General features: G+C 50.2%; 2 protein-coding genes across 11 annotated transcripts in view; one reads left to right on the top strand and one right to left on the bottom strand.

The window, feature by feature from the left end:
• The window catches only part of USP39 (ubiquitin specific peptidase 39), a 91,052-nt gene that overhangs the window by 39,455 nt on the left and 24,165 nt on the right, over window positions 1-27,432 (top strand). For 7 of the 9 annotated variants that reach the window (XM_030828153.1, XM_003268759.4, XM_030828151.1 and 4 more), the window contains 3 exons: window positions 2,480-2,615; window positions 5,436-5,522; window positions 6,265-6,786. In XM_030828153.1, coding sequence (XP_030684013.1) covers window positions 2,480-2,615; window positions 5,436-5,522; window positions 6,265-6,312 — 271 coding nt within the window. In that variant the 3' untranslated portion in view covers window positions 6,313-6,786. Of the gene's footprint in view, window positions 1-2,479; window positions 2,616-5,435; window positions 5,523-6,264; window positions 6,787-15,470; window positions 15,555-27,432 lie in introns of those variants that run through there. The other 2 variants (XM_030828147.1, XM_030828149.1) reach the window with 2 other exon arrangements.
• Window positions 15,237-25,719, bottom strand: SFTPB (surfactant protein B). 2 transcript variants are annotated; one of them, XM_030828155.1, is made up of 11 exons: window positions 25,617-25,719; window positions 25,179-25,306; window positions 24,608-24,679; window positions 24,122-24,247; window positions 22,752-22,928; window positions 22,400-22,489; window positions 20,777-20,967; window positions 20,466-20,604; window positions 19,154-19,234; window positions 18,580-18,661; window positions 15,237-16,009 (listed from the first exon to the last, which is right to left on the bottom strand). In XM_030828155.1, the coding sequence occupies exons 1-10, from the start codon at window positions 25,717-25,719 to the stop codon at window positions 18,599-18,601; spliced, it is 1,170 nt and encodes a 389-aa protein (XP_030684015.1). In that variant the 3' UTR covers window positions 15,237-16,009; window positions 18,580-18,598. The 2 variants fall into 2 exon arrangements, with proteins under 2 accessions (XP_030684015.1, XP_030684016.1); XM_030828156.1 differs by lacking the exons at window positions 18,580-18,661; window positions 19,154-19,234 and having other exon boundaries at window positions 15,936-16,013; window positions 25,617-25,683.

Consider the following 27,432-nt stretch of genomic DNA (forward strand, 5'->3'; position numbering starts at 1 on the left):
GAAGACTGTGTATCAATGGTACTTCCTGTTCAGTTGCCACAGAAATTTCCTTGCCTCATTGGTTTCTTTTATGGGCCTAGAGTAGGCCCAATATAAAAGTTTGTCCTTCAGAAAGCTTACTTCGGAGAAGTTAAGAAAAAGGTTGCTTCTTAACTAGGCAGTCTTTTAGAGAACATCAAATTGTGACTAATTCTGGAAACTTGCACTTTAATTATTTTATGTGCTGTAATTACTTCGAGTAATACGATTCTGGATCATTTCATTGTCCATACTTCTTGAAAAGGGTCTTTTTCATACCTGTCTTCTCCTATGTTTTATTCATAACACATCCTCTTTTTGTCAGAGAGTTATCAGACTTATGGTGATTAGGCACCCTCTGCTTATTTGGAGATAGAGATTTTTGAGGGCAGGTTTAAAGTTTCACTTTCAGGTAATTAGCCATTCTCTTAACTGGTCTGTTGCTGTGGTTGGGAGATGAGTATAGTTTGCTCTTTTAGGCTGGGTGCAGTGGCTCACATCTGTAATGTCATCACTTTGGGAGGCCGAGGTGGGAAAATTGCTTGAGCTCAGGAGTTTGAGACCTGCCTGGAAAACATAGCAAGACCTTGTCTCTACTAAAAAAAAAAAAATGAATAGATCGCTCCTTTTCCTATTTACTAACACAAAATGATTAAATGTAGTATTTCTCTTTTGCCACATGGACAGTTTTGGTTCAGTCATGAAATCTTGAGTATAAAGACTTCTCTGGACCAGGCACGGTGGCTCACGCCTGTAATCCCAGCCCTTGGGGAGGCCGAGGTGGGCGGATCACGAGGTCAGGAGATCGAGACCATCCTGGCTAACACGGTGAAACCCCGTCTCTACTAAAAATACAAAAAATTAGCCAGGCGTGGTGGTGGGCGCCTGTAGTCCTAGCTACTCGGGAGGCTGAGGCAGGAGAATGGCGTGAACCCGGGAGGCAGAGCTTGCAGTGAGCTGAGATAGCGCCATTGCACTCCAGCCTGGGCGACAGAGCGAGACTGTGTCTCAAAAAAAAAAAGGACTTCTCTGATACTCATTCAGACAAGTCTAGTCAGCTTTTGTTCAGGCTGAAGAGAAAATAAAATGAGAAGTCAGCTTTTAGCAGCAGGAAGGCAGGTTGGCTGTCTAGAGCTCACATGGACTCGGGGACTCATATCTTCTTTTTTTTTTTTTTTGGAGACGGAGTCTCACTCTGTTGCCCAGGCTGGAGTGCAGTGGCATTATCTCGGCTCACTGCAACCTCCGCCTCCTGGGTTCAAGCAATTCTCCTGCCTCAGCCTCCCGAGTAGCTGGGACTACAGGTGCACGCCACCACGCCCAGCTAATTTTTTGTTTTGTACTTTAGTAGAGGCAGGGTTTCACCATGTTACCCAGGCTGGTTTTGAACTCCTGAGCTCAGGCAGTCTGCCCGCCTCGGCCTCCCAAAGTGTTGGGATTACAGGCATGAGCCACCGTGCCTGGACTCCATTTTCTTAACAGTGAATATTTATTACAGTCTGACTGCATCATATATGGGACACTGTCAGTCTGTAGAAACAAATAGCTGTCACCAATACATAGAAAGCTACATGTAGTAATTACAACAAAGTTGTATGTTTGTTTATTACCTCATGGTTTACGTTTTAAACTCTGTAATTTTGAACAGTTAATATGTTCACAGTCTAACTTCAAAGGGAGTTATATAACTGGACGTGACCACCATTGGCTGTTTCTTGTGAACTCTTCCAGTGATAACACGGTTTTGTTTCATGTAATGAGTGATAGCACATCAGACAACTTTTATGATGCAATGTCTTTTTTATTTTACCTTGTATTTTTTTTTATAAATATTTGTAGACTCCAAAATGATATATTTTTCCTAAAATTAAGTATTTAAAATAGTCTCTTAATATTCTTGTTAACTTTCTATATATTTTCCTTTTTAACTATTTGAAAGTTCTTCTTTTTGGGGGTTTTTTGAGACAGGGTCTCACTGTCGCCCAGGCTGGAGTGCAATAGTGTGGTCCTGGCTCACTTTAGCCGTAATCTCCTGGGCTCAAGTGATCCTCTCACCTCAGCCTCCTGAATAGCTAGGACCACATGCATGTACCACCATGCCTGGCTAATTTTTTTTTTTTGTAGGGGTCTCACTACATTGCCCAGGCTGGCCTTGAACTCCTGGGCTCAAGCAGTCCTCCTACCTTGACCTCTCAAAGTGTTGGGATTATAGGTATGAGCCACTGCCTGTCATTCTTTTTTTTCTTTTTTTTAATCATATGGGAAGCTGTGTAACCCTGTCATTCATTTTGGCATATTTTGTGAATTCCAACACACTTGGACCTTCTTGACTCTGCAGGCCTACCCAGAGCAAGGGTCCTAAAATAGGGCTGAACAACTTTGTGGTCCGTTTGTGTGGTACAGTTTCCTTAACCTCATAGCCTTTGTCTGATTATTCCGGCTTTATTTTCACCATTAACAGAAATGTGGATCTGAGAGAATACTTGTCTGAAGAAGTACAAGCAGTACACAAGAATACCACCTATGACCTCATTGCCAACATCGTGCATGATGGCAAGCCCTCTGAGGGCTCCTACCGGATCCACGTGCTTCATCATGTGAGTGGCTTGCTGACCGTCTCATGGCACAGAGTGGCAAAAACGGGTGTTTCTTTGGCATCTCAGAGGGCAGCTCCCTTCAGTTTGTCCTTGCTTGGCCTTGGCTTTGGGACTCTGCAAGTAATAGTGCTGTCAGTAGTTAGTTTAAGGCAGTGTTTCTCAATTTTGGCTACACATTGGACTCACCTTGGGAGCCTTTTTTTTTTTTTTTTGAGACAGGGTCTCGCTCTGTAGCCCAGGCTGGAGTGCAATGGCGTGATCTTGGCTCACTGCAATCTCCGCCTCCTGGGTTCAAGTAGTTCTCTGCCTTAGCCTCCCGAGTAGCTGGGATTATGGGATTACAGGTGCCCGTCACCATGCCCGGTTAATTTTTGTATTTTTAGTAGAGACGGGGTTTCACTATCATGGCCAGGATAGCCTTGAACTCCTGACCTTGTGATCCACCAGCCTCGGCCTCCCAAAGTGTTGGGATTACAGGCGTAAGCCACCGTGCCAACCAGGAGCTTTTTAAAATCCCAATGCCTGGCACCACACCAGGCCGGTTATAATAGCGGTTTTCAACTGGGGCAGAGGCCAGGGATGTTGGTATATATTTTACAACACGAAGGACAGCCCCTGTTACAAAGAATTATCTGACCCTAAACATCAGTCACCATTAAGGTTAAAGGCTCTCTGTTAGATTGTCTGGAGGTGGATGTCTTTTCTGTTTGATGTCTTTTCTGTTTTTCAAGTTAATTGAGATGGGGTTGTGCTGTGATGCCCATGCTGGTCTCAAGCAATCCTCCTGCCTCAGCTTCTGAAACTGCTGGGATTATAGGTATGAGCCACCGTGCCTGGCTGGCATTTGATGTTTTGAAGTTCCCTGAGAGACCCTGATGTGCAGCCAAGGTTGAGAACCTCTGCCCTAGACTAGAGCCTTACCATCCAAAGTGGGATGCATCCTTGGACCAATAACATCAGCATCAGTCTTGTTAGAAATCAGCTTGTTAGAAATGCAGACCCTCAGGCCCCTCAAACCTACTACATCAGAACCTGGATTTTAACATGACCCTCTGATTTGTAAGAAATTAAACTTTGTGAAGCACTGGCTTAGAGGCTCCCTTTCATCTTAAAAATGTTGTGAATTTGTCTCAAGTTGAAAACAGATAAAACATGTACTTGAGGTATATTTGATATCACAGATTATTAGCATAAATTGTTCTCATTTGGTTAGTCTCTTCTGGAACTGTGGGTTTAATCTTAACTAGCTTCTGTTTATCTAGTGCTTTACTGTGGTTAGGCAGTATGCCAGCTAATGTACATTAATCTCATTTCTTTCATTAAAACACACCTCCAAGACAGATGTCAGTATCATCTTTTTTACAGAGGAGGAGACTTAGGCTCAGAGTTTCAGTAATTGACTTCAAGTCGGTAGAATTAGAATTTGAACCCAGGTACTCTGCTTCAAAGCCCATGTTCTTAACTCGTCCTTGAAGCAGGAATGGGAACTTGCTTATGTGATCCTGAGCTTTCCTTATGTTTCCTATATTCTCAACTATTGTAATATCCAGAGGATCTGGAATATTTATATTCTACAGTAGTGGTCTTTGGCATTTCTTAAAACTTTGGTTAAGGCAGGTGGGTGGCCAGAAGTGCCTCTGCCTTAATCTAGAAACATTTTTTCCTTGTTCATGGAAGCATGAAGTGAGATACATTTTGCTGTATTTGTAGCACTGGTTTCTTAGGCCAAAGGAATCAGGTTAGTGTGATAGACAGTGTCCACCAAGGACACCTTTTCTTGATGACCTGTTGCTTTTTTTTTTTTTTTTAAGACAGAGTCTCACTCTATCACCCAGGCTAGAGTGCAGTGGCATGATCTTGGCTCACTGCAACCTCCACCTCCTGGGTTTAAGTGATTCTCCTGCCTCAGCCTCCCAAGTAGCTGGCTGGGACTTACAGGCACCTGCCACCACGCCTGGCTAATTTTTGTATTTTTGGTAGAGATGGGGTTTTACCGTGTTGGCCAGGCTGGTCTCAAACTCCTGACTTCAAGTGATCCGCCCGCCTTGGCCTCCCAAAATGCTGGGATTACAGGCGTGAGCCCCTGCGCCCAGCCAGGAATGTCCATATTTAGGTTCTCTCAGTGGTTGACACTGTGTACCTCATAAGTGAGAATGTCTAGTCTGTTATTTCTTAGCAGGAAGGAGACATAGGTGAGGATTAGACAGCTTCCTCTTTTCTCATCTTTAGTGTCCACTAAATTCCTTTTAAAAAGACGTACAGAAGTGTTTCAGACTCCATTGTAATGCAAGGGGCCAGGTGCAGTGGCTCATACCCATAATCCTAGCACTTTAGGAGGCTGAGGCGGGAGGATCTTTTGAGACCAAGAGTTTGCCTGGGCAACACAGTGGGACCCCATCTCTATTAAAAAAAATAGCCAGTTGTAGTGGCACACACCTGTAGTCCCAGCTACCTGGGAGGCTGAGGGGAGGATCGCTTGAGTCCAAAGGGTCAAGGCTGCAGTGAGTTGTGATTACACCGCTGCACTCCAGCCTGGGTGACAGAGTGAGACCCTGTCTCAAAAAAACAAAACAAACAACAAACAGAAAAACAGTACTTTAAAAAATTCCCAACAGGAATTGAGTTTGCCATGACTGACACACCAGAAGTCCCATTAATTGAATCATGCCCAGCAGAAGTCATGTACCCTCCTCTTTATGACTCTTGCTGGATGATGTCTAGTGGCTGTTCTAATTTTTCTAGTCTTGGCTATGATCCTTTCCTTCTACACCCCTTTGGTTTTAGAGAGCAGACTAACCCAGCTCTTCATACTTTCTGCAGGGGACAGGCAAATGGTATGAATTACAAGACCTCCAGGTGACTGACATCCTTCCCCAGATGATCACACTGTCAGAGGCTTACATTCAGGTGGGTTGGCCACAGGCTTAGTGAGCCACAAATAGGTGGGGTATGGGGCCAGTGAGAGGAGTGGGCTAAGGCAGGAAGAGGGATAGAGTTAGGACCTTGGTTGGAGGGCCTGGTACCTGTTGGGAAGTACTTAGGAGTGAGTTGGGGCCAGAATGTACGGCCCTGAAAGTCAAGCAGAGATTTTCAGAAAAGAAGTATAAGGAAGTGTAGAAAATGTATGAGTGAGCAAAGAAAGTTGTGATTATGGCCAGGTTAGTTTTGCAGAAGTGTGCGGTCTGGTTTCGAGGAGGAAGAACCTAGACTCATCAGGGAGGCTGGCTAGAAGTCAACCATGAAGTGCTCCCCAGAGCCCCAGGCAGCTTTGTGACCCCACAGCGCTTTCTACTTGACGTTTGTTTTAGTGCCGACCATATCGCTTTGCCTGTCTGTCCTCTCCATTGGATTGACCCGTGGAACACAGCATCTCTGTCTTCTCTTTATGTAACTGCCCTAGTACCTGGCAAAAGAAGGAAGATTGAGACAAAAGCCATAGCTTTGTAAGAAGAAAGTGATACCTCTCCTTCTAGAGATAACTTTTTTCTCCTCAGTGGCTGTAGCCACTGTAGCAGATTTCCAAATGGGGTATAGCAGATTTGTAAATGGGGTGACGAGTTGTCCATGGCCTTTCACAGAATAGGTTTTTGATAAGTGTCTGTTGACTGAATGCCTCCTAGACTTCAGTTTGTGTTTTCATTTCTTACAGATTTGGAAGAGGCGAGATAATGATGAAACCAACCAGCAGGGGGCTTGAAGGAGGCATCTAGGGCTTTGCTCCCAAGGGCTGTGGCTGATGATGGTAAATAAGAACACAGAAGCTGTAGCTGAACACAGGCTGGCTGGTGGGCTCCCTAGGCCAGCCCAGCTTGTATGGGTTCTGGCTACACCAGAGCACCAGGAGCCCACTTGCCTGGGATAGCCCCACACTGTCACTCAGCTGTTCTTTGATCATTTTTTTCTAGATTGATGCTCCTTTCTCCCATGCATTGAGCTCCCATCTAGCTTCAGCAGGGCAGAACCCTTCTCCAGATGTGTGTAACTTATGTCTGAGTATCTGGGAGTAGCTGAAGAACAGATAATTTCTTCCAAACATCAAGTCTTGGGATTCTTGGAGCAAGCAGAAAGCCAGTAACCTCGCTCTGTTAGAGGTGGAGGATTTTCCTATGGTTCCCCTCATTTCCTGATGTGTATTTTTAGATGGATTAAATATCCTCCTGTTTTTAAACCAGCCCCTTGTTTTATATCTTTTCCTTTGGTGGTTGGCTGAGGAAAATATTTTCCTTTTTAATCTTCACAAACTCTCTACCCTACAGTCTGACATCTGGTGGACATCACGTTCACCCTTTCCTTGTGGGTGGTGTGTCAGTTAGGATGCATTTGTTTCTAAGTAAAAAAATACCTGAGTCAAGGGGATACATTATTATTGTGCTTAACTAGAAGGCCAGAGGTGGGCAGTTTCCGGCTGCAGTGCAGGAATGAGTAAGGGAAGAGGAAAGAAAGGAAATAGGAAGCGCTTCTCACTACAGCGCAATTCTGAGGTGGTCTCAGCCAGTCGAGTGTGGAGTCCCAGGGCAAAGATTCCCTGTCAGACAGTTCAGTAGAAATGGCTCCGATCAAGCTCAGTCGTGGGCTCTAGCAGCCTAGAAGAAGGGTGGCCTTGACATGAGCACTGTGGCAGGTCCAAAGATACGGGAAGCAGCTGGAGGCAGCCAGTCAGCCTCAGCAAGCTCTGTTGAAGGGAAACAGGAGCCCTGCACTCCTGTGGTGCCACCCTTTACCTGGACACAGCCCTGTCCTCGCTTTCCTCTACCTCTCTGGAAACTCCAGTATTTCCTTAGGAGGCTTATCTTTTCTATCCAGCCATTAAATGTTGGGATTTCTCAAGATTCAGTCCTAGCGTCACTCTTCTTGCTGTTTACTTTTTCCCTAGGCCATTTCAGCTATGCATTTTTATGGAAATGACTCATAAACACATCTTAATCCCAGATTTTTCTAAACTCTTGACCTTCGCTCCGTTGCCCAGGCTGGAATGCAGTGGCACAATCTTGGTTCACTGCAACCTCCACCTCCCAGGTTCAAGTGATTTCCGGCTAATTATTTTATTTTATTTTATTTTATTTTTGAGATGGAGTCTTGCTCTGTCACCCAGGCTAGAGTGCAGTGGCGTGATATCAGCTCACTGTAACCTCTGCCTGCTGGGTTCAAGTGATTCTCCTGCCTCAGCCTCGTGAGTAGCTGGGATTATAGGTGCCCACTACCGTGCCCAGCTAATTTTTGTATCTTTTGTAGAGACGGGGTTTCATCATGTTGGCCAGGCTGGTCTCGAACTCCTGACCTCAAGTGATCCACCCGCCTCAGCTTCCCAAAGTGTTGGGATTACAGGCGTGAGCCATGGTGCCCGGCCCTATTTTTGGGTGTTTTAAAGTAAACTCAGACTTAACATTGTTTAGAATGGAGCTTGCCAGGTGTGGTGGCTCCTGCCTGTAATCCTAACACTTTGGGAGGTTGAGGTGGAAGAATTGTTTGTGGCCAGGAGTTCAAGACTAGCCTGGCCAACATAGCGAGACCCCATTTCTACAATAACAACAACAAAAGTTAGCCAGGCATGGTGGTGTGTGCCTGTAGTTCCACCTGTTTGGGAGGCTGAGGCAGGAAGATCCTTTGAGCGCAGGATTTGAGGCTGCAGTGAACCATGATTGCACCACTGCACTCCAGCCTCGGCAACAGAGCAAGACCTTGTCATTACAAAAAAGAAAAAAGTTGAGCTTGTGAATTCCCTTTTTTTTTTTTTTTTTTTTTTTGAGGCGGAGTCTCACTCTGTTGTCCAGGCTGGAGTGCAGTGGTGCGATCTCAGCTCACTGCCGACCTCTGCCTCCCGGGCTCAAGTGATTCTCCTGCCACAGCCTTCCGAGTAGGTGGGGCTACAGATGTGCACCCCACACCCGGCTAATTTTTGTATTTTTAGTAGAGATGGGGTTTCACCATGTTGGTCAGGCTGGTCTCGAACTCCTGACCTCAAGTGATCCGTCGACCTCCACCTCCCAAAGTGTTGGGATTACAGGCATGAGCCACCGTGCCCTGCCATGATTTTCCCTTTCAAACTTGGCTATTTTTGAGGTGAAGATTACACTATTTATCCAGTTAGAGAAATTCATGTATAATAATCTGTTCAGGGAAAGTTTAATTTCAATAATTGTTAACTACAACGGGTTTGTAGTAACGGGATTAGTTAGTAACAAGTAAAGAATGTAGGAATAACAGATACAAAGAGCTGCCACTACCTCTGGGGCTGACAGTGTCCAAAGCTGAGATCCAGACCTTGCTAAAAATATGCCCTCTGAACCTCGTTAAAAATCTGCTTTGTAGTGTGCTCAGGAAAGCTGTTCACAGGTGTCTCCCTGGAGGCCTCTGCTACAAAACTGTCCAGGGAGGAGAGAGTGCCAGGTGGAGCTACTGGGTGCCCATGCTGCGCAAATGTATATATGTCTCCAAAAGCCAAGAAAAACCTATCAAACATTGTGCGTGCGTGCATGCGTGTGTGCATGTGTGTGTGTGTGTGTGTGAGGTAGTATGAGGTACAGCCACCTGTCTTACCTTGGAGAGGATATTTTGACATAACTCTATACTGTTGACTTCCGAGAAATGTCTCTGAGGTGGCAGGCCCCTGAATTGTTTTTGGGTTTAACTCCCAACTTCTTATTTATGTCTTACTAAGGCATCTAAAGCGCTTGGTACTTTCTGCTCATCAGATCCAACAGCATAGTGTCATCACTGTAGTGGACTAGTGTGATATTTTGTGGATTGTCAAGATGATGAAGATCTCTGTGAACTATATTATGCTAGAGAGCAGAACTGACATAGTCCGGAGGTAACACTGTGAAGGTATACTGTTGGCCCTGCCAGGTAAAAGCAAACTACTTCTGGTGATCCTTATAAATTGGTATGGAGAAATACCAATTTGATTCTAACTTGGTAGCTCCATACCAAGTGCCAAGAGCTGTTGTGTATGAGTAAAGATGCTACATCTGGCCCTGGGCATGGTAGCTTACAGATGTAATCCCAGCAGTTTTGGAAGCCAGGGCAGGAGGATTGGTTGAGCCCAGGAGTTCAAGACCAGCCTGGGCAACAAAGTGAGACCCCATTCCTAAAAAAAAAAATTAGCTGGGCATGGTGGCATGCACCTGTGGTCCCAGCTACGTGGGAGGCAGGAGGATCACTTGAGTCAAGGCTGCATTGAGCTGAGTTTGAGCTCTGGGTAACAGAGCAAGACACTGTCTCAAAAAAAAAAAAAAAAAAAAAAAAAAGATACATCTGGGACAGTAGCTTCAGTTGGAGTCACTCTGATTAAGTTTACGATAGTCCACGGTCATTCTCCAAGATCCATCAGACTTCTGCACAGGCCCTTTGCCACTATCATTTTAGTCTAAGCTATTGCCAATTTCTGTTTGCAGTGGTCTCAATAGGTCTCTCCACATTTCTTTGCCTCCTACCCCCAGTTTATCCATGCTTTAGTCAGAGTAATCTTTTAAAACACAAACCTGAGTCATTTCTCTCCCATACTCTGATCTATGCTTAAAGACACTTCACTGGCTCTTAGGATAGCAAATGAAATCCTCAGCTGCTAGCCTAATTTATCAGGAAGTTTCTGTTTTTTTTTGAGAGACAGGGTCTGGCACTGTTGCCCAGGCTGGAGTGTAGTGGCATGATCTTGGCTTACTGCAATCCCTGCCTCCTGGGCTTAAGCCATCCTCCCACCTCAGCCTCCTGAGTAGCTGGGCCCACAGGCCTGCACCACTACACTGGGCTAATTGTTTTGATTTTTTTTGTAGTAATGGTGTTTCACCATGTTGCCCAGACTGGCCTCAAACTTCTGAGCTCAAGTGATCTGCCCACCTCGGCCTCCTAAAGTATTGAGATTACAGGCATGAGCCACCACGCCTGGCCCCTGCTGGTTCTTGAGCCCAGGCTCAGGCTCACTGAGCTTCATTCTATTGCTCAGATGTACCACATGACATGAGGCCTCTGTACTACCTGCTTCCTCTGTGAGGGATGCTCGTTCTTTCCCTTTTAATTCTTTCTCCTCCGTGACCTCTCATACCCTTAATACCCTGTGTATTTCTAATTGATAGCCCTTATTGCACCTGAAAAATTTGTTTTTTCTGTGATTCTTTGATTAAGGCTTATTTTTCCAACTAAACTCTCAAGTTACAAAGGATAGATAGAAACTTTTGTGCCCAGCCCTAGGGAAATGCTTGGCACTTAGAAGTCAATCACCCGTTTTTTTTTTTTTTTTTTGAGACAGAGTTTTGCTCTTATTGCCCAGGCTGGAGTGCAATGGCATGATCTCAGCTCACCGCAACCCCTGCCTCCTGGGTTCAAGCAATTCTCCTGCCTCAGCTTCCTGGGTAGCTGGGATTACAGGCATGTGCCACCACGTCCGGCTAATTTTGTATTTTTAGTAGAGACGGGGTTTCTCCATGTTGGTCAGGCTGGTCTTGAACTCTAGACCTCAGGCGTTCTGCCCGCCTCAGCCTCCCAAAGTGCTGGGATTACAGGCATGAGCCACCGTGCCCGGCCAGTCACCCATATTTTTTGAGTAAATGCTTTAGTACTTAGCCTGTGTTCTCTGTGTTGTCCTTCTGCACAAATGATTTTATCTCTTTATACCCTTCCAAGATGGTGAAAATAGGTATTATCACTTAAAAGTTTAGGGACTATTTCTTGGAGCTGACTGTCATATCCTGTGTGATCTCAAGGTCCTTTGTGGGTGACACATGGCTTGCTTCCACCACTGCTGTCTGGGCTGGGTGCCTGGCCTGCATGTCTTCAAAGCTGATCCCAGCATGCCCTTCCTCTTTTGGAGACCTCAAGGTCTGGCCAAAGTTTGAACCACACATGGAGAAGAAGTGGAATTCAATTCATGTTTTCTTAGCATGACCCCACAGCCAGAAATCACAGAGGAAAAGATAGATATGGAAAAAATACCCCAGATATATGATAGAGAAAAATTTACAATATATAGGACAGTAAATAAATGAATATACCTAGTTTATTTTTACTGGTAAAACAATAATAAAAAGAAACCTAAACAGAAAATTGGGCAAAAAACCCAAGTAGGCATTTCACAAAAGATGAAATATAAATGGCCAATAAACATGTGAAAAGGTGTTTATTTGGTAACTAAAGAAATGCAAATTCGAACAGCCATGAGACATCGTTTAAAAATATTTTAGATTAGCGGGAAATAAAAAAGGAACAAAACCAAACCAAACCAAAACAAAACAAATATTTTGGATAGACCAGGCTCAGTGGCTCACGCCTGTAATCCCAGCATTTTGGGAGGCCAAGGCTGGTGGATCATCTGAGGTCAGGAGTTTGAGAACAGCCTGGACAACATGGTGAAACCCCGTCTCTACTAAAAATGCAAAAATTAGCCAGGCATGGTAGCACGCTCCTGTAATCCCAGCTACTCTGGAGGCTGAGGCAAGAGAATTGCTTGAACCTGGGAGGCAGAGGCTGCAGTGAGCCGAGATTGTGCCACTGCACTCCAGCCTGTATATATAAATATATATATATTTTTGGATTAGCAAAGTTTGAAAGATTGTTAATACCCCAGTTTGGTGAGAGTGGAAAGAGGCATTTGTTTTCTGTCGGGATAGAAATTGGTACGGCTGACACAGAGGCCCAGATTGATAATCCAGCCTCTGTTAAAAGTAAAGGTGTCCCCCAAATTTCATGTCTTGGAATTGATTCTAAGAAGATAGTCAGACAAACAAAGATGTAAGTGCAAGGATTTTTATTTTTCACAAATCGTTGATAATAGTTGCTTAAAAAAAAGGGCCGGCCGGGCGCGGTGGCTCACACCTGTAATCCTAGCACTTTGGGAGGCTGAGGCGGGCAGATCACGAGGTCAGGAGATCAAGACCATCTTGGCTAACACAGTGAAACCCCGTCTCTAGTAAAAATACAAAAAAAAAAAATTAGCTGGGCATGGTGGCGGTCGCCTGTAGTCCCAGCTACTCAGGAGGCTGAAGCAGGAGAATGGCGTGAACCCGGGACGCAGAGCTTGCAGTGAGCCGAGATCGTGCCACTGCAGTCCAGCCTGGGTGACAGAGTGAGACTCTGTCTCAAAAAAAAAAAAAAAACGGCCAGCCATGGTATCTGACGCCTGTAGTCCCAGCACTTAGGGAGGCAGAGGCAGGAGGATTGCTTGAACCCCGGAATGATTGCACCACTGCACTCTAGCCTGGGAGACAGAACTGTCATGTGGCAATTAGCAATAATAGTAGATACTTACATTTATTGACCTGAAAAGGTTATTGTTAAATGAACAATGCAGGTTACAAAGCAGCATGTATAGGCTGTTTCCATTTTGTAGATCTGCTGTATCTGTTTTTGTATATGTGCACAGAAAGCTTTGGAATTATAGATAATAACATGTTAATAATGATTATGTTGTGGATTTAAAATTTCAGTTATTCATTAGGGGGACATAATGTAATTGTCTTTATTTCTCTATAACTGAACTCATTTTGGTTCATGAGCCCTCAAAACATATTATTTCCATTTCGGAGTAACTCATTCCCTTCTTAATACTCAGCCTCTCTTGGCTGACTAACCACTGAATCCTCTTTCCCCTTTCCCTGGGAATGATTTACAGATTGCCCTGTGGTGAGGAGAGGGATTGGGGACTAAGCATTCCCTGGCCGTCCAGGTCTCTCTGGAGTGTCTCTCATCTTGCCTGATCATCATCTTCTTGTGCCATCACTGCTACACATCTGATTTCTGCTCATCTCAAGATCCACTAAATCTGTCACAGATTCATCCCCAACCATGGGCTCTTACGGGTGCACCCTCTTGTCCAGAGCCAATTCTGATTGCCTCTAGGTCTGTGGGTTGAGGTTGCTCTTCTGCAACCACATCACACTGGGGACACTCTCTGTGAGGCAGACCTCAGGCCAGCTGCCTAGCTCCATCCCTCAGGCTAGCGTCCTCACCCTTTCTGATGTCCTGTGAGAGCCAGGCTTCTCTTAGAAGCCCACACCCTGGAAAGTGAAGAATAAGTCCCCTCCTCTTGGGCTATAATCCCTCCTGGGACTTCTCTTCCCCCGCCTTCCTAAGGGCAGAGGTGCAGGATTTTGGACCCTTTTCAGGGACCCTAGGAGTCTCAAGTGTAGCCACTTCCTGCCAATTCTGTCCTCCTACCAGCTGGTCAACTCTTTTTAAAAATTACTGATTTATTTGTTTTTGAAATAGGATCTCTCTGTGTCACCCAGGGTGGAGTGCAGTGGCATCATCATGGCTCACTGCAGCCTCGACCTCCTGGATTCAAGCGATCCTCCCACCTCAGCCTCCTGACTAGCTGGGACCACAGACGCACGCCACCAGGCCCAGCTAATTTTTGTATCTTTTTTTTTTTCTTTTAGATGGAGTTTTGCTCTTGCTGCCCAGGCTGGAGTGCAGTGGCGCAATCCCGGCTCACTGCAGCCTCTGCCTCCTGGGTTCAAGCAATTCTCCTGTCTCAGCCTCCCGAGTAGCCGGGATTACAGGCATGCACCACCACATCCAGCTAATTTTGTATTTTTTTTTTAGTAGATACGTGGTTTCACCATGTTAGTCAGGCTGGTCTCGAACTCCTAACCTCAAGTGATCCACCCGCCTCAGCCTCCCAAAGTGCTGGGATTACAGGTGTGAGCCACCATGCCCAGCCAAATTTTTATATTTTTTATAGAGATGGTGTTTTGCCACGTTGCCCAGTCTGGTCTTGAACATCCTGGGCTAAAGTGATTCACCCACCTCAGCCCTCCCAAAGTCTGTCAACTCTTGACCTCCTTTTGAGTGAAGCCTCCTTTTTCATTATCATATTATATTTTTGGGATAAACTATTAATGCCTCCACTTCTTCAAACATTGTCTCTTCATTGTCTCAAACTTTATTGTTTTTATTTTTTAAAATTTAAAACACCCTTTTCTCTCAGAGAGTTGGATTTTGTAATTGAAACAATGGCTTTAAAGACAGTAGTTAGCTATAGATTTACAAACGTCTACTTAAAAGTTAAAATCCAGGAGCCAATGACTTGTGTGTCTCATCTCTAGCCCAAGAGCAGGCTGCATAGACAGCTGTTTCTGGCGCTTGAATGGTAGAGGTGTGGAGCCAGAAGCTGCCAGGAGAAGATTGAAAAGCCCCAAGCTCAGTGTCAAAATACACATCCTGCAATACCTCTCTCCTGGGCTAGGTGGGATTGTGGGTGTCACATGCGTCCCTGTGAAGAGACTACCAAACAGGCTTTGTGTGAACAAGAAAGCTTTTTAATCACCTGGGTGCAGGCGGGCTGATTCCGAAAAGAGTCAGCAAAGGGTGGTGGGATTATCATTAATTCTTATAGGTTTGGGATAGGCAGTGGAGTTAGGAGCAATTTTTTGTGGGCAGGGGGTGGATCTTACAAAGTACATTCTCAATGGTGGAGAGAATATTACAAAATACCTTCTTAAGGGTGCGGGGGTGCGGGGGTAGGGGGTGTGGGGAGAATATTACAAAGTACCTTCCCAAAGGTGGGGAAGGTGTATTGTCACAAAGTCAATTGATCAGTTAGGGTGGGGCAGGAACAAATCACAATGGTGGAATGTCATCAGTTAAGGCAGGAACTAGCTATTTTCACTTTTGTGGATCTTCAGTTGCTTCAGGCCATGTGGATGTATATGTGCAGGGCACAGGAGATATGATGGTTTAGCTTGGGCTCAGAGGCCTGACATTGGGTAATTTCCACTGTCTTTTTGTCTGTAGTTTCTGAATTTCTTACAAGAAACATGTATAACCAATATGGCAAAAGTTATTTTATAAATAAAGGGACACTTCCAGGCATTTCAGTCTTTAAGAAAGCTAAGGCTTGTTTGGCTTTTTGTTTATTTTTAGGTTTTTGGTGTCCTCCCGACCTAACCTCGTCCCAGTGAGTAGAGTCTGGGAGGGGAGAGCAGCAGCTGGAGGGCAGGCTGGGAGCGCTTGTGAGGGAGAGGAGCTGTGGACGTCTGCTTTTCTGCCAAGGGAGAGAGCGAGGTAGGCCTGGGCCCGCTGACTTCAGGTTGAGGCCACAGCTACTGCAGTGCTTTTTATTTATTTATTTACTGAGATGGAGTCTTGCTCTGTCACCCAGGCTGGAGTGCAGTGGTGCGATCTCGGCTCACTGCAACCTCTGCCTCCTGGGCTGCAGTCCTGTGCTCAAGCGATTCTCCTGCCTCAGCCTTCTGAGTAGTTGGGATTACAGGCATACGCCACCACACCTGGCTAATTTTTTGTATTTTTAGTAGAAACGGGGTTTCACCATGTTGGCGAGGCTGGTCTCGAACTCCTGACCTCAAGTGATCCTCCTGCCTCGGCCTCCTAAGGTGCTGGGATTACAGGTGTGAGCCACCACGTCCGGCCATACTGCAGCACTTTAAAGGACGGTGTTTTTTCTTTCTCATACAAGAGAATAGGACTTTATTAGCATTGGTGCAGGCATTATATTACACAGGAATGGGTCCCTAGCTTGCACAACCCCAGCTGGGCTTTCAGCAGATAAATCACAGCAGAAATAGAATCACCCTAGGACTTTCAATCAAAAGCGGGAAGTCCACCTTACAGGAAGACAAAAAGAAACCCCTTTTTATATCTTAACAAAGTGATAGCTCTCAAGCAGCATAACATCTCGAGGAAGAACGCTTGCCCGGTCGCCATCCCATCATGCCAGAGCGTGCAATGTCCACCCTCGACCACGCTGGGGAGTTGGTGATTTTTTGAAAAAGCTTAACTTAACAATTTCTGATGTCTATCTTTTAGAGTTCTATATGTTCCCATTTTTTATTCTTCTGAATTTTGAATTGCATATAGCTGTAAAAGCCAATCTTTGGGGTGGGTGTGAGGCGGGGCTCAGCTTCTACCCCCTGTCCTGTGGAGCAGTGGCTGGTTTCTCCTGAGCCCAGCCCTGGGAGGCCGTGGTAGGCGTGGAGGCTGCAGAGCTCCTCCAGACGCTGCCCTTGCTGTGCCTCACACCAGAGAGGATGGAAGTGGGCTCTGGCATCAGACTGTGGTTGAGCTGAGACAGACAAGGCCGACACAGGGCTGGGGGCCTGTGGTCCACCAGTGGAAGTGACTCCCGAGGAAGGGCGGCAAGGAGGGCAGTGTGGGATCTGAGGCTTCTTTTCAGCGTGGCAGCTGGCGAGGGCCAGGGAGCAGGGGGAAGAGCCTGGTCACCATGGTCCCAGAGCCTGTCTCACTTGGCTTTTCCTTTGCAGCTGAGGAGGATGAGGGCCAGAGAGGGACTGTGTGTATGTCCTGCCTGGGGACCCACAGCCAGGTGATAGCAGAGTTGGGTTTGAAGCCCAGGCCTCCCACGCCAACCCACTGGTCTTGCTGTTTCAGTAGGGAAGGCCAGGAGCCCTGGGAGCTGGGGAAAGGCGACTGCCCGGGTCCTGGGTGACTCCCCACCCCCAGGTCCCCAGCTGTCATCAGTGGGGCAAGGACACATTAAACTGGTCCCTGTGGGTCAGGTCTGAGTGGGGGAGGACCTCCCCTCCCCACTGCCTCCCACAGGGGCTTGTGATTCAGGGTTTCAGGAACAGGGCTGGCTTCCCCGCCTCAGATGGAAGAAGTGGACTTGGCTGTGAGCTCCAGGAGGGCAGGGCTCAGCCATAGCTCTTACCCTAGGCTGTGGCCTGGCCACAGGCACTCGCTACATTTGTTTTTTTTTTTTTTTGAGACGGAGTCTCGCTCTGTCACCCAGGCTGGAGTGCAGTGGTGCAATCTTGGCTCGCTGCAATCTCCGCCTCCCAGGTTCAAGCAATTCTCCTCCTCAGCCTCCCAAGTAGCTGGGATTACAGGTGTGTGCCACCACATCTGGCTAATTTTTTTTTTTTTTTTAGTAGATACGGGGTTTCATCATGTTGGTAAGGCTGGTCTTGAACTCCTGACCTCAAGTGATCCACTCGCCTTGGTCTCCCAAAGTGCTGGGATTACAGGTGTGAGCCACTGTGCCCGGCAAAGAAATACCTTTTTTTTTTTTTTCCTGAGACGGAGTTGTGCTCTCTTGCCTAGGCTAGAGTGCAGTGGCGCGATCTCGGCACACCGCAACCTCCGCCTCCCAGGTTCAAGTGATTCTCCTGCCTAAGCGTCCTGAGTAGCTAGGATTACAGGTGCCCGCCACCATGCTCAGCTAATTTTTAAAAATATTTTTAGTAGAGACGGGGTTTCGCCATGTTGGCCAGGCTAGTCTCGAACTCCTGACCTCAGGTGATCCACCTGCCTCGGCCTCCCAAAGTGCTGGGATTACCGGCGTGAGCCACCATGCCTGGCCTTACATTTTTTAAAATGAGGGAACAAATGAAATGACCACCATGTTAGGGGCTGGCTCTGAACAGAATTGTAAAGTGTGCCAAGCTTGCTCTCAAGGTCACCTTAAGCCCACGGTGGCTGTGTCCTGCCCTCTCAGGGTCATTTCCCAGCCCCCAGGCACCTGTTCACAGAGGCTGCATCTGGCCTCGCCTCCACCCCTCCATCCTAACGTGCTCCACTGACTTAGAACAGGACAGTCAGGGAGAGAATGTGTCTCAGGAGGGTGGAGTCAGATGATCACGGCCTTCCTGGCATCTGAGGGGACACAGCTTCGGGTAGCAAGGTGTGATTTCCCCTGAGCCCCAGGAAAGCTTGGCCTTGGTCAGAATACACTGAACCTTGAGGGCCAGAGAGTCCCTGGGGCAAGCTCAGGGGGAGGCCTGGGATAGGGCAGGGCCGGGGGTGGGTGGGGAGCTCGGGGTTGGGCACTCGGTGACTGGGGTTCTGGGCGCGGCAGTGCTCGGGGTCTGGAAAGGGCGTTTTCCTGATGGCTGGCCAGAAGCCCTCAGGAGCCTCCAGCTGTGTGGTGAGAGGAAGGATGGAGCAGCCGGCAGGAGTGGCCGCCTCTTCCTGTTTGGGGAGCAGAAGGGCCTCCCATGCCTTGATGGTCAGGACCTGCCCCCTTCCCTCCCCGCAACTGGGGGCCTGGACTCACCTGGACAGCTGAGTTCTCATCAAAGGTCGGGGCTGTGGATACACTGGAGAGGGCTGGACATGGTCCCACACACCCCGAGGGCCTGTCACAGGGACAGCACCAGGGCTGAGGCCTGGGCCCCTTCAGCTCCCCACACCCAGCTCTTACGGGAAAGAACAGCACTCACTCCACCTCCCGCCTAGCGAGTGCTCCCAGTGTGACTCCGTAGACCCCTCGGGCCACTCCCTGAGCCACAGGCCTTAGGGTTTAGAGCCTGAGGAGGTGAGATTTTCACTCCAGAACACTCACTTTGTACCCCACCCCACCAGCACACACTGGCCAGGGAACACAGCCCCATCCCATAATGGACATCCAGTGGCACTCCTCAGGCCGTCCCTCCTTTCCCATCCCCCTTTTCCATGCTGTCATGATTTTCTACATGGAAACAGTGAGGGGTGCCTCCCAGTCCCTGGCCCGTGCATGTGGGACCACCTTGGACTCAGGGGAATGAGGCCTCTGAGGGTCCCGGGCCCAAAGGGTGGGGGCTCTGGGAGCCGAGGGAAGTCCTAGGACCAACTGGGAGGGGTGGGTGTACCTGGCAGGTGGTGTGGGCATCCCAGCCCCTGGGCACCAGGGTCAGCAGCTGGGGCGTGTGCTGCTCCACAAATTGCTTGCACTGAGGAAGGAGACACATAGCTGTGGAGGGGACCCGGGCCTTTGCAGGACTCTCCTGTCGTGTGGTCCTGTCCTCTCCACTTCTCTGGATCATTCTAGGGCTCCCTCCTGACTCCTCCATCAGCCCTCATGGAACAGCTCTGGCTGCAGTTAAAACCCTTAACAAACCGGAGCCAGCTGAAATGGAGGACTTCCATCAGAAAAGTAGGCGACGCTGGAGATGGAGGACTCAGGCAGAGGGGTGGAATCTCAGCCACCACCCTCCCCTCCCTCCACCTCCATTTCAGTTCTAGAAGGAACCTTAATGTTCATCTGGTCCTTGAGACCAGATGTGATGGGCAGTGGGGAGGCTTGAGAGTTGCTGAGCAGGGAGCACAGTGTGGACAGCTGCCTCCCGGGAAGCTGTCTTTCCTCAGGACAGGATCTCGCTTTAAGAGGGGAATTTCCTGTCCGGGTGCAGTGGCTCATGCCTGCAATCCCAGCACTTTGGGAGGCCAAGGCGGGCAGATCACTTCAGGTCAGGAATTCCAGACCAGCCTGACCAATATGACCAATATGGCGAAACCTTTTCTCTACTAAAAATACAAAAATTAGCCGGGCCTGGTAGCACATGCCTGTAATCCCAGCTACTTGAGAGGCTGAGGCAGGAGAATCGCTTGAACCCAGAGGCAGAGGTTGCAGTGAGCCAAGATTGCGCCATTGCACTCCAGCCTGGGCAACAAGAGCAAAACTCCGTCTCAAAAAAAAGGGGTTTGGATTTCCTGTCATTGACAGTATTGGCAAGGGCCCTAGGACCTTCAAGCCCAGCCCTCTCCTTTTGCCGATGGGTTTGTCCTGAGCAAGTCACACCTTGAGGAGTGTGGGGGCAGTAATGGGATCAGGAACCTGGAGAGAAGGCTAGTCCTTTTCCTGGCTTGAACTGGCCCTGGCATTACTCATCTCCTGGTAGATAACCAGGCCTCTGAAGGCTGCTTGCCCGGTGCTCACTCAGCCCGTGAGGGGGGCCTGCTGGTCCTCTGGAGCCCACAGCCCTTTGTCCAGAGGCGACTCCTAACCCTTAGCAGGCTCTGCCCTAATTTACAGTCCCACCATTGTCTGCCCCACATCCTGTCTGCCTGTCTATGCTCCATTCTGGCCCATCCTAGGTGTCTCTGGCTGCAAAGCCTTTCCTGGGCTCAGCCTTCTGCCTTGAACAGGCCCTGACCACGAGTCCCCATGTGCCCGTCCCGTACCTTTTCCCTGTCCAGCCAGGAGCCGACACAGGCCTGGAGCATTGCCTGTGGTATGGCCTGCTCACTGCTGTTCCCTGCCTGGGTGGTCACGGACATGCAGAGGCGGCACTCAGAGTCTTGCGGCAGCCATTCTCCTGTCAGTGACCCCAGAGATGCGAGCATTAGGGGGAAAACAGGCAAGGCCACCCTGCAGAGGTGTTTGGTTTCTGTCCTCCTTGGTGCATTGCAGCGGGACCAGAGAGGGAGAAGGTCATGCAGGGGCAGGGTAGGGGGAGGAGGAGAGCAGGCATTGGGCTAAGGAGGGGGCAGTGGGCTCACCTGGGCCAGCGCTGTCATCTATGGAGCACCGGAGGACGAGGCCGCAGACCAGCTGGGGCAGCATGCGGCCCAGCAGCATGTCAAGCAGGATGACGGAGTAGCGTTCAGCCAGGCACTGGCAGATGCCACCCGCCACCAGAGGTACCACGCGGCACACCTGGGCCACTGCCACAGCTAGCACACCCTGGGGTGGGGGCGGAGAGAGGCCAGCATGGGGCCTTCACTTGGCAAGCCTCCACTCTCTGCCCAGCACCCAGCTGGGCACTTCCTACACATTCCCTCATTCTCTTCTAGAAGGGAGGGCAAGGCTATTCACAAATAAGGACACTGGGGACCAGAGAGTCCAGGGGATCCAGGGGACTCACACAGGGTCACTGAGTATAGGAGCCAGCTTCAGACCTACGTCTGGCCCCAAAGGCTCTGGCCCACAGCTAGTGACTCTCAGACTGATATGCTGGACCTGACCTTCCCCCAGTGCTTGGGATTCAGCTGCTTGCCTGACTGTCCTCTCCTGCACTTCACACAGGCATCTTGAACTCAGCATGGCCAGGAGGGAGCTCTCTTGTTTTTCTGCTCAAACCTGTTTTCTTCTTTAGTCTCCCCATCTCAGCTGCTGGCATTACAGAGGGCTGGTTGCTCTGGCCAGTGTGTAAAAGTCACTTTGGAGTCCTCCCTGGTCCTCACGCTCCAGGCCCATCCATGCCCAAGTGCAGTGGGCCCACCTCCCAAATGCATCCCCAGGCCAGCCCTCAGCTCCGTCCCTGTCCCATCACCTCTCACTGCGATCTCTGCAGTGATCTTTCCTTCTTTCTTTTTTTTGAGACACAGACTTGCTCTGTCGCCCAGGCTAGAGTGCAGTGGCGCGATCTCGGCTCACTACGACCTCCGCCTCCTGGGTTAAAGTGATTCTCCTGCCTCAGCCTCCTGAGTAGCTGGGACTACAGGCACCCATCACATCTGGCTAATTTTTGTATTCTTAGTAGAGACCGGGTTTCGCCATGTTGCCCAAGCTGGTCTTGAACTCCTGGGCTCAAGTGAACCGCCTGCCTTAGCAGGAACCTCACCTGCTGCCTTGAGCCCCCAGTGGCCCACACAATCCTATTTGGGAAAGGCTGAGGGGGCAGGGCCTTTCCTCACTTTGACCCCAATTTGGGCAAGGTAGCCCTGGGCTGGTGGGGCCATTGGACAACAGCCACTGCAGGTCTGGCAGACTCCAAGTTGGACTCAGGCAGGGATGGGGAATCTGGAAATTCCCCTCTTGAAAGATCAAAGCAACCTTTCTACAGAAAGGTCTGGGATCCTCCATCAGATGGTCAGCTGCTGGAGGACAAAACTACGTCTTGTCAGTTTTTGTACTTTGGCACCTGGCGTGGCACCTCCATACAGTGGGGGCTTAATGTTTGTTGCATGAACTGTAGGTCTGGTGCCTACCAGGCCTGAGCCTGAGCCCCAGGGTCCCCCGGGTGGGGGCAATGCACAAGTGGCTCTCTCCCCTCCTAACTTCTGGCAGCCAGCTGGGTCCTGACGGGAGTGTGAGTTGGGAGAGAGGTGGGAGCTGCAGGGGAGCTATAGGTGTGTGTGTGCTCCTGGGCTCTGTGAGGCCCTGGATGCCTCACCTTGGGAATCATGGCTTGGATCCGCTTGATCAGAGCCCTGCAGAGCCAGCAATAGGGGAGAGGAATGGGGAATTGCTGCTCGGAGAGATCCTGGGGAAAGAATCAGGTGGAGGCCAGGCTGGGTGCTGGGAGAAGAGTCCTCCAGGCTCTCCTCCCCTCCCTCTTCCTCCCTTTCTCTTTCCTCCCTTTCTCTCCCTCTTCCTCCCTTTCTCTCCCTCCTCCCTTAGGCCCTGCCTGGAGCTTCCCATCACCTTCCCGGCTCTGCCTCTCCCAGGGCCCAGTGCCCATGGGCTTCGGAGGTGGCTCTAGCCCTCCGGATCTCCGCTTAACTGGCTGTAGGGGCCTCCCTCACCTGTGTGTGAGGCCCAGGCCTCGCCTGGAGGGCCCCGGGCAGCATGGGGAGGATGAGCTTGTCCGGCAGAGGGTCCTGCAGAGGTTCGGGCAGGGGGTCTGACATCCCTGGCTCCTGCTCTGGCTCTGGCTGCCGGGATTTGCACAGGCCCAGGTGCATACAGATGCCCTTTGAGTCCTGGGGCACAGCACAGCGTGGGAGTGTTAGGGTCTGGGAGGGAAGCCCACCCCTATTCAGGCTGGCCCAAGGGCTCAGGGACCACTGGAATGAGAGGAAGCAGGCCTAGTAGGGGTGCTGTGGTTTAGAACTCTATGTGGGGGGACGAAAGGCAAAGATGGGGCTGTGTGGGGACTTTAGAGCAGGTGGCTGGGATTGTGTGTGAATGAGCATGAGCATATATGTGAGAATGAATAAGTGTGGAAGCATGTGTGTGAGAGTGAGGGTGTAAGGATGCATGAGCATGCAGGCCCACAGTGTGCACCTGAACCTGGGGGCCTGTGGTCAGGCGCATGGCTGAAGGGCACTTAGTTTCCTGGGCCCTTTGTGGGCAGGGTGTGTGTGTGTGTGTGTGGCCAGCTGGGGTGCTGTGTGTGTGTGTGTGTGTGTGTGTGTGTGTGTGTGTGTGTCTAGCTGGCTGGGGTGCTGTGTGTGTTTGTGTCCAGCCGGCTGGGGTCCTGTGTGTGTGTGTGTCTGGCCGGCTGGCTGGGGTGCTGTGTGTGTATATGTGTCTGGATGGGGTGCTGTGTGTGTGTGTGTCTGGCCGGCTAGGGTGCTGTGTGTGTGTGTGTCTGGCCGGCTGGGGTGCTGTGTGTGTTTGTGTCCGGGCAGCTGGGGTCCTGTGTGTGTGTGTGGCTGGCTGGGGTGCTGTGTGTGTATATGTGTCTGGATGGGGTCCTGTGTGTGTGTGTGTCTGGCTGGCTGGGGTGCTGTGTGTGTATATATGTCTGGATGGGGTCCTGTGTGTGTGTGTGTCTGGCTGGCTGGGTGCTGTGTGTGTATATGTGTCTGGCTGGGGTGCTGTGTGTGTGTGTGTCCGGCCGGCTAGGGTGCTGTGTGTGTGTGTGTGTCTGGCCAGCTGGGGTGCTGTGTGTGTTTGTGTCCGGCCAGCTGGGGTCCTGTGTGTGTGTGTGGCTGGCTGGGGTGCTGTGTGTGTATATGTGTCTGGATGGGGTCCTGTGTGTGTGTGTGTCTGGCTGGCTGGGGTGCTGTGTGTGTCTGGATGGGGTGCTGTGTGTGTTTGTGTCCGGCCGGCTGGGGTCCTGTGTGTGTGTGTGTGTCTGGCTGGCTGGGGTGCTGTGTATGTAACTCCCCATGGGTGGGCACAGGGGCCTGCGTGGGGAGGCAGCAGGAGGTGAGCTTGCAGCCCTCACAATCTGGTTCTGGAAGTAGTCGATGACCAGAGGGAAGTAGTCGTCGAGCACTTGGTTGCACTGGGGCATGAGCAGCTTCAAGGGGAGGATGTTGCACTCCTGCTCCAGGAACTTCCGCATCGTGTCCTGGGAGGCCGGAGGGGGCTGTCAGCTGGGCCTCTCTGAGGTCTACTCCGCCCAAGTCCCTGGACACAAGGCCCCACCAGGGCAGACCGACCCCTAATCCCCCAGGGCGCTGGAGTTCAAGAGTGCCAAGGAGTTAAGTAGTTGGGCACATGTAGGGGCCCTTCCCCCCAGGGAAGACCATCTCTGGCTGTGCTGTTGAGCTCAGGGCCAGGACCTGCTCCCAGCCAGGAGGAGCTGGGAGTTCCCAGGAACCCAGGCCTCCTCAGCCTGGAAATGGCCCCTTTAGGGGGCTCAGTTCTTTCCTGCTCTGTCCCTCATCTCTTGGGCCCCAACCTTCATCCAGGATCTGGGCCTCATTACCTGGAAAATGGCCTCCTTGGCCATCTTGTTAAGGATGTGGACGATGTCCTCACACTCTTGGCATAGGTCATCCTGGGGAGGGAGGGGCCCCAAGGTGGAGGACACATGAGTGGGGGGCAGGCTTCCAGCTCCAATGGGGAGGTTCTCTCAGGCAGAAGCCAACAGAGCACTCCAAGGCACAAGCAGCTGCCCACCAGCCCATCTTGTCCCATCTCATCCATATCATTTTATCCATCCCATCCCATCCATCTCTTCTATTCATCCATCCCAATCCATCCATCTTTATTCTGTGTCATCCCATCCCATCCATCTTTATTCTATGTCATCCTATCCTATCCCTTCCCTCCCATCCATCCCATCTCATCCCATTCATCCAACTCCATCTGTTCTATGTCATCATATCCCATCTCATCCATCCCATTCCATTTCATCCTATCTCATTTCATCTCATCCCATTCCATCTCATCCATCCCCTATGGGGGCTCCACCTTCCTCTTGGCCATCCAGAGCCCACCCAGCACCCTTCATTTCAGACCCCCAGTTTCCGTGCATCCTTGGTGGTGGTACTCACGGCTCCCACATGTCCCCAGACTTCCTGTAGGCAGTGCCCTAGGGCTCTGCACTGCAATGCTTGCTCCAGGCTTTGGCACCAGAACTCAGGGCCCTGGGCACAGGCCAAGGATGAGGTGGTCCAGGCAGCTGTGGTTTGGGGCCAGAGCAACCTTAATCAGGATCCAGGCTACACACCTGGCATCCTGATTTCACCCAATCTCTAGACCCAATTTTGCTGGGAGTGCAAGGCCATTAAACATGTGGGCATCAGACAGCTCTGGGTTCCACCTGCTCCTGGACCCACCAGCTGTGTGACCTTGGATAAGCTCTGAACCCTCTCTGAGCCCCAGCTGCCTTGTCTTTAAAATGAGGACAGACTTGGGATAATGCCTAGCACAAAGCAGTGCTCAGTGAGTGGTGGAGCTGCCTAGGAGAGGGGAGGCTGGGGGAGACTCACCAGTGCCTGGGCCACAGAGCATGGGCAGCAGCAGCAGCAGCCACTGCAGCAGGTATGAGTTGGCCATGGCACCTCTGCAGCCTGTGTACCCTGCTTGGGGCATGGCCCCTTATAGCTGGGTGGGGCATGGGGGCTCTGTAGGAGTGGCAGCGACCTCAGTGTTTGTCTTTGCTCTGGAGAGCCCTCCAGGTGCTTGATCCCACCTTTTCCCAGCAGGAACACTCCTGCCTGCCTTACCACCTGTCCTGGCTGATGGCCTGTTCCTGCTTCCTTTGCCCCCTGCCCAGACTCCCATGTTCCTGGACTTGTGGCTTCCTCCAACCAGGGGCTCTCAAGCCTCCATACCTGGTCCCACCTCTCCAAGCCGTGGGAGGGAGGCTGAGGAGGGTGGGGGGCATCTGGTTGGGGGCAGCCTGGGTATTCCCCTCCCATCCCCTCCCTGGGCCTCCCAGGCCCCCTCTACTCTTGAGCAATGCTCTTGAGAGCTTCCTGCCTGGCTCTTAACCCAGGGCAAGCCCTGGAAGGGCAGACCCAGGACACTCTCACCTCCTCCTTACCTTTTCCCCTGGAAAAATCTTCTGGTTCTATGGACACATGGTTGGCATTAGTCAGAAGAGCATTTACACGAAACAGAAAATAAAATACCCTGAGTCAGAGACAAGATTTCTGTGGCCCTGGAGTGGCTCCCAGACAGCCCTATACAGGAGGTGCTGCCCATGGCCCCTGGGGACCCCTCCAGCGTAGGGGCTGGGGCATAGCTGTGATGGTTCAGCAGAAAGAAACTGTCCTCTGTAGCTGCAGGGGCTCTCAGGCAGGGCCCCCACTGGCAGAGCACACTGGAGAAAAAGCTCACAGGCTGAGGGAGACAGTGGAAGAAAGAGAGCATTAGCACATTGCCACCACCCCAGCCATTGTTATCAATTTATCTGATCTCTGCAGGAGCCCTCTCCCTAGTGGAGGCTCACAGGCCTCTATACTCAGGAAGCACTACAGTGCTCTTGTGGGTGGACAGGGCAGGAATTAGTACCATGATGAAAAGAGATGGGGTTGGGCGTGGTGGCTCACTCCTGTAATCCTAGCACTTTGGGAGGCTGAGGAGAGAGGATCCTTTGAGCCCAGGAATTCGAGACCAACCTGGCCAATATAGTGAGACTCCATCACTACAAAAAAATTAAAAAATTAGCCTTGTGTGGTGGTGCATGTCTCTGGTCCCAGCTACTCAGAAAGCTGAGGCAGGAGGATCGCTTGAGCCCACCAGGTTGCAGCTGCAGTGAGCCATGATTGCACCACTGCACTCCAGAATGGGAGTGTGAGGCCATTAAACATGTGACTGAGCTGAGGGTGTCCTGGCCCCTGGTCCCTGGGATGGGCAGTCTCCTGGCACCATGTTGGCCAGGTAACACTCTGTCTCAAAAAAAAAAAAAAAAAAAAAGAATTGGATACAAGGTGGCTAATGACACACTCAAGGTTACCCAAGGATTTATGTAGTTTCTGTTGGCCTCAAGCCCTTGTCAGTACAACAAACACAGCTGCTATCACGGGAGTCCACCAAGACTGTGTAAAAATGGGTAACCAAAGATTGGGAACTGAGTGACCTTGGTAGAACCTCAGGAAGGTGGAACTGAAACGTGCTTGTTATTCAGTATGTGTTAAACAAATGAGCAAGTGGTATCTTGTTTGGATACAATCAGGACAGGCAGCGAAAGAGAGTGGGGATTTGTGGCTGGCTGCCTCCAGGGCGTATGGGTCAGGGTGGTCCCACTACCATAACAGAGAGCCCTCCAGTCTATGGGCTTCATGCAAATTTATTTTTTCT

This window comes from Nomascus leucogenys, chromosome 14 (genome assembly GCF_006542625.1).
Source record: "Nomascus leucogenys isolate Asia chromosome 14, Asia_NLE_v1, whole genome shotgun sequence".
NCBI lineage: Eukaryota > Metazoa > Chordata > Mammalia > Primates > Hylobatidae > Nomascus > Nomascus leucogenys.

Excerpts from the sequence above, each read along its gene's own strand:
- SFTPB (XM_030828155.1), bottom strand. The coding sequence starts at position 25,719 with ATGCCCCAAGCAGGGTACACAGGCTGCAGAGGTGCCATGGCCAACTCA. Across the intron at positions 20,968-22,399 it reads TCCAAGCCATGATTCCCAAG|GGTGTGCTAGCTGTGGCAGT; the intron begins GTGAGGCATCCA and ends CCCCCACCCCAG. Across the intron at positions 19,235-20,465 it reads CCTGGCTGGACAGGGAAAAG|TGCAAGCAATTTGTGGAGCA; the intron begins GTACGGGACGGG and ends CTCCTTCCTCAG.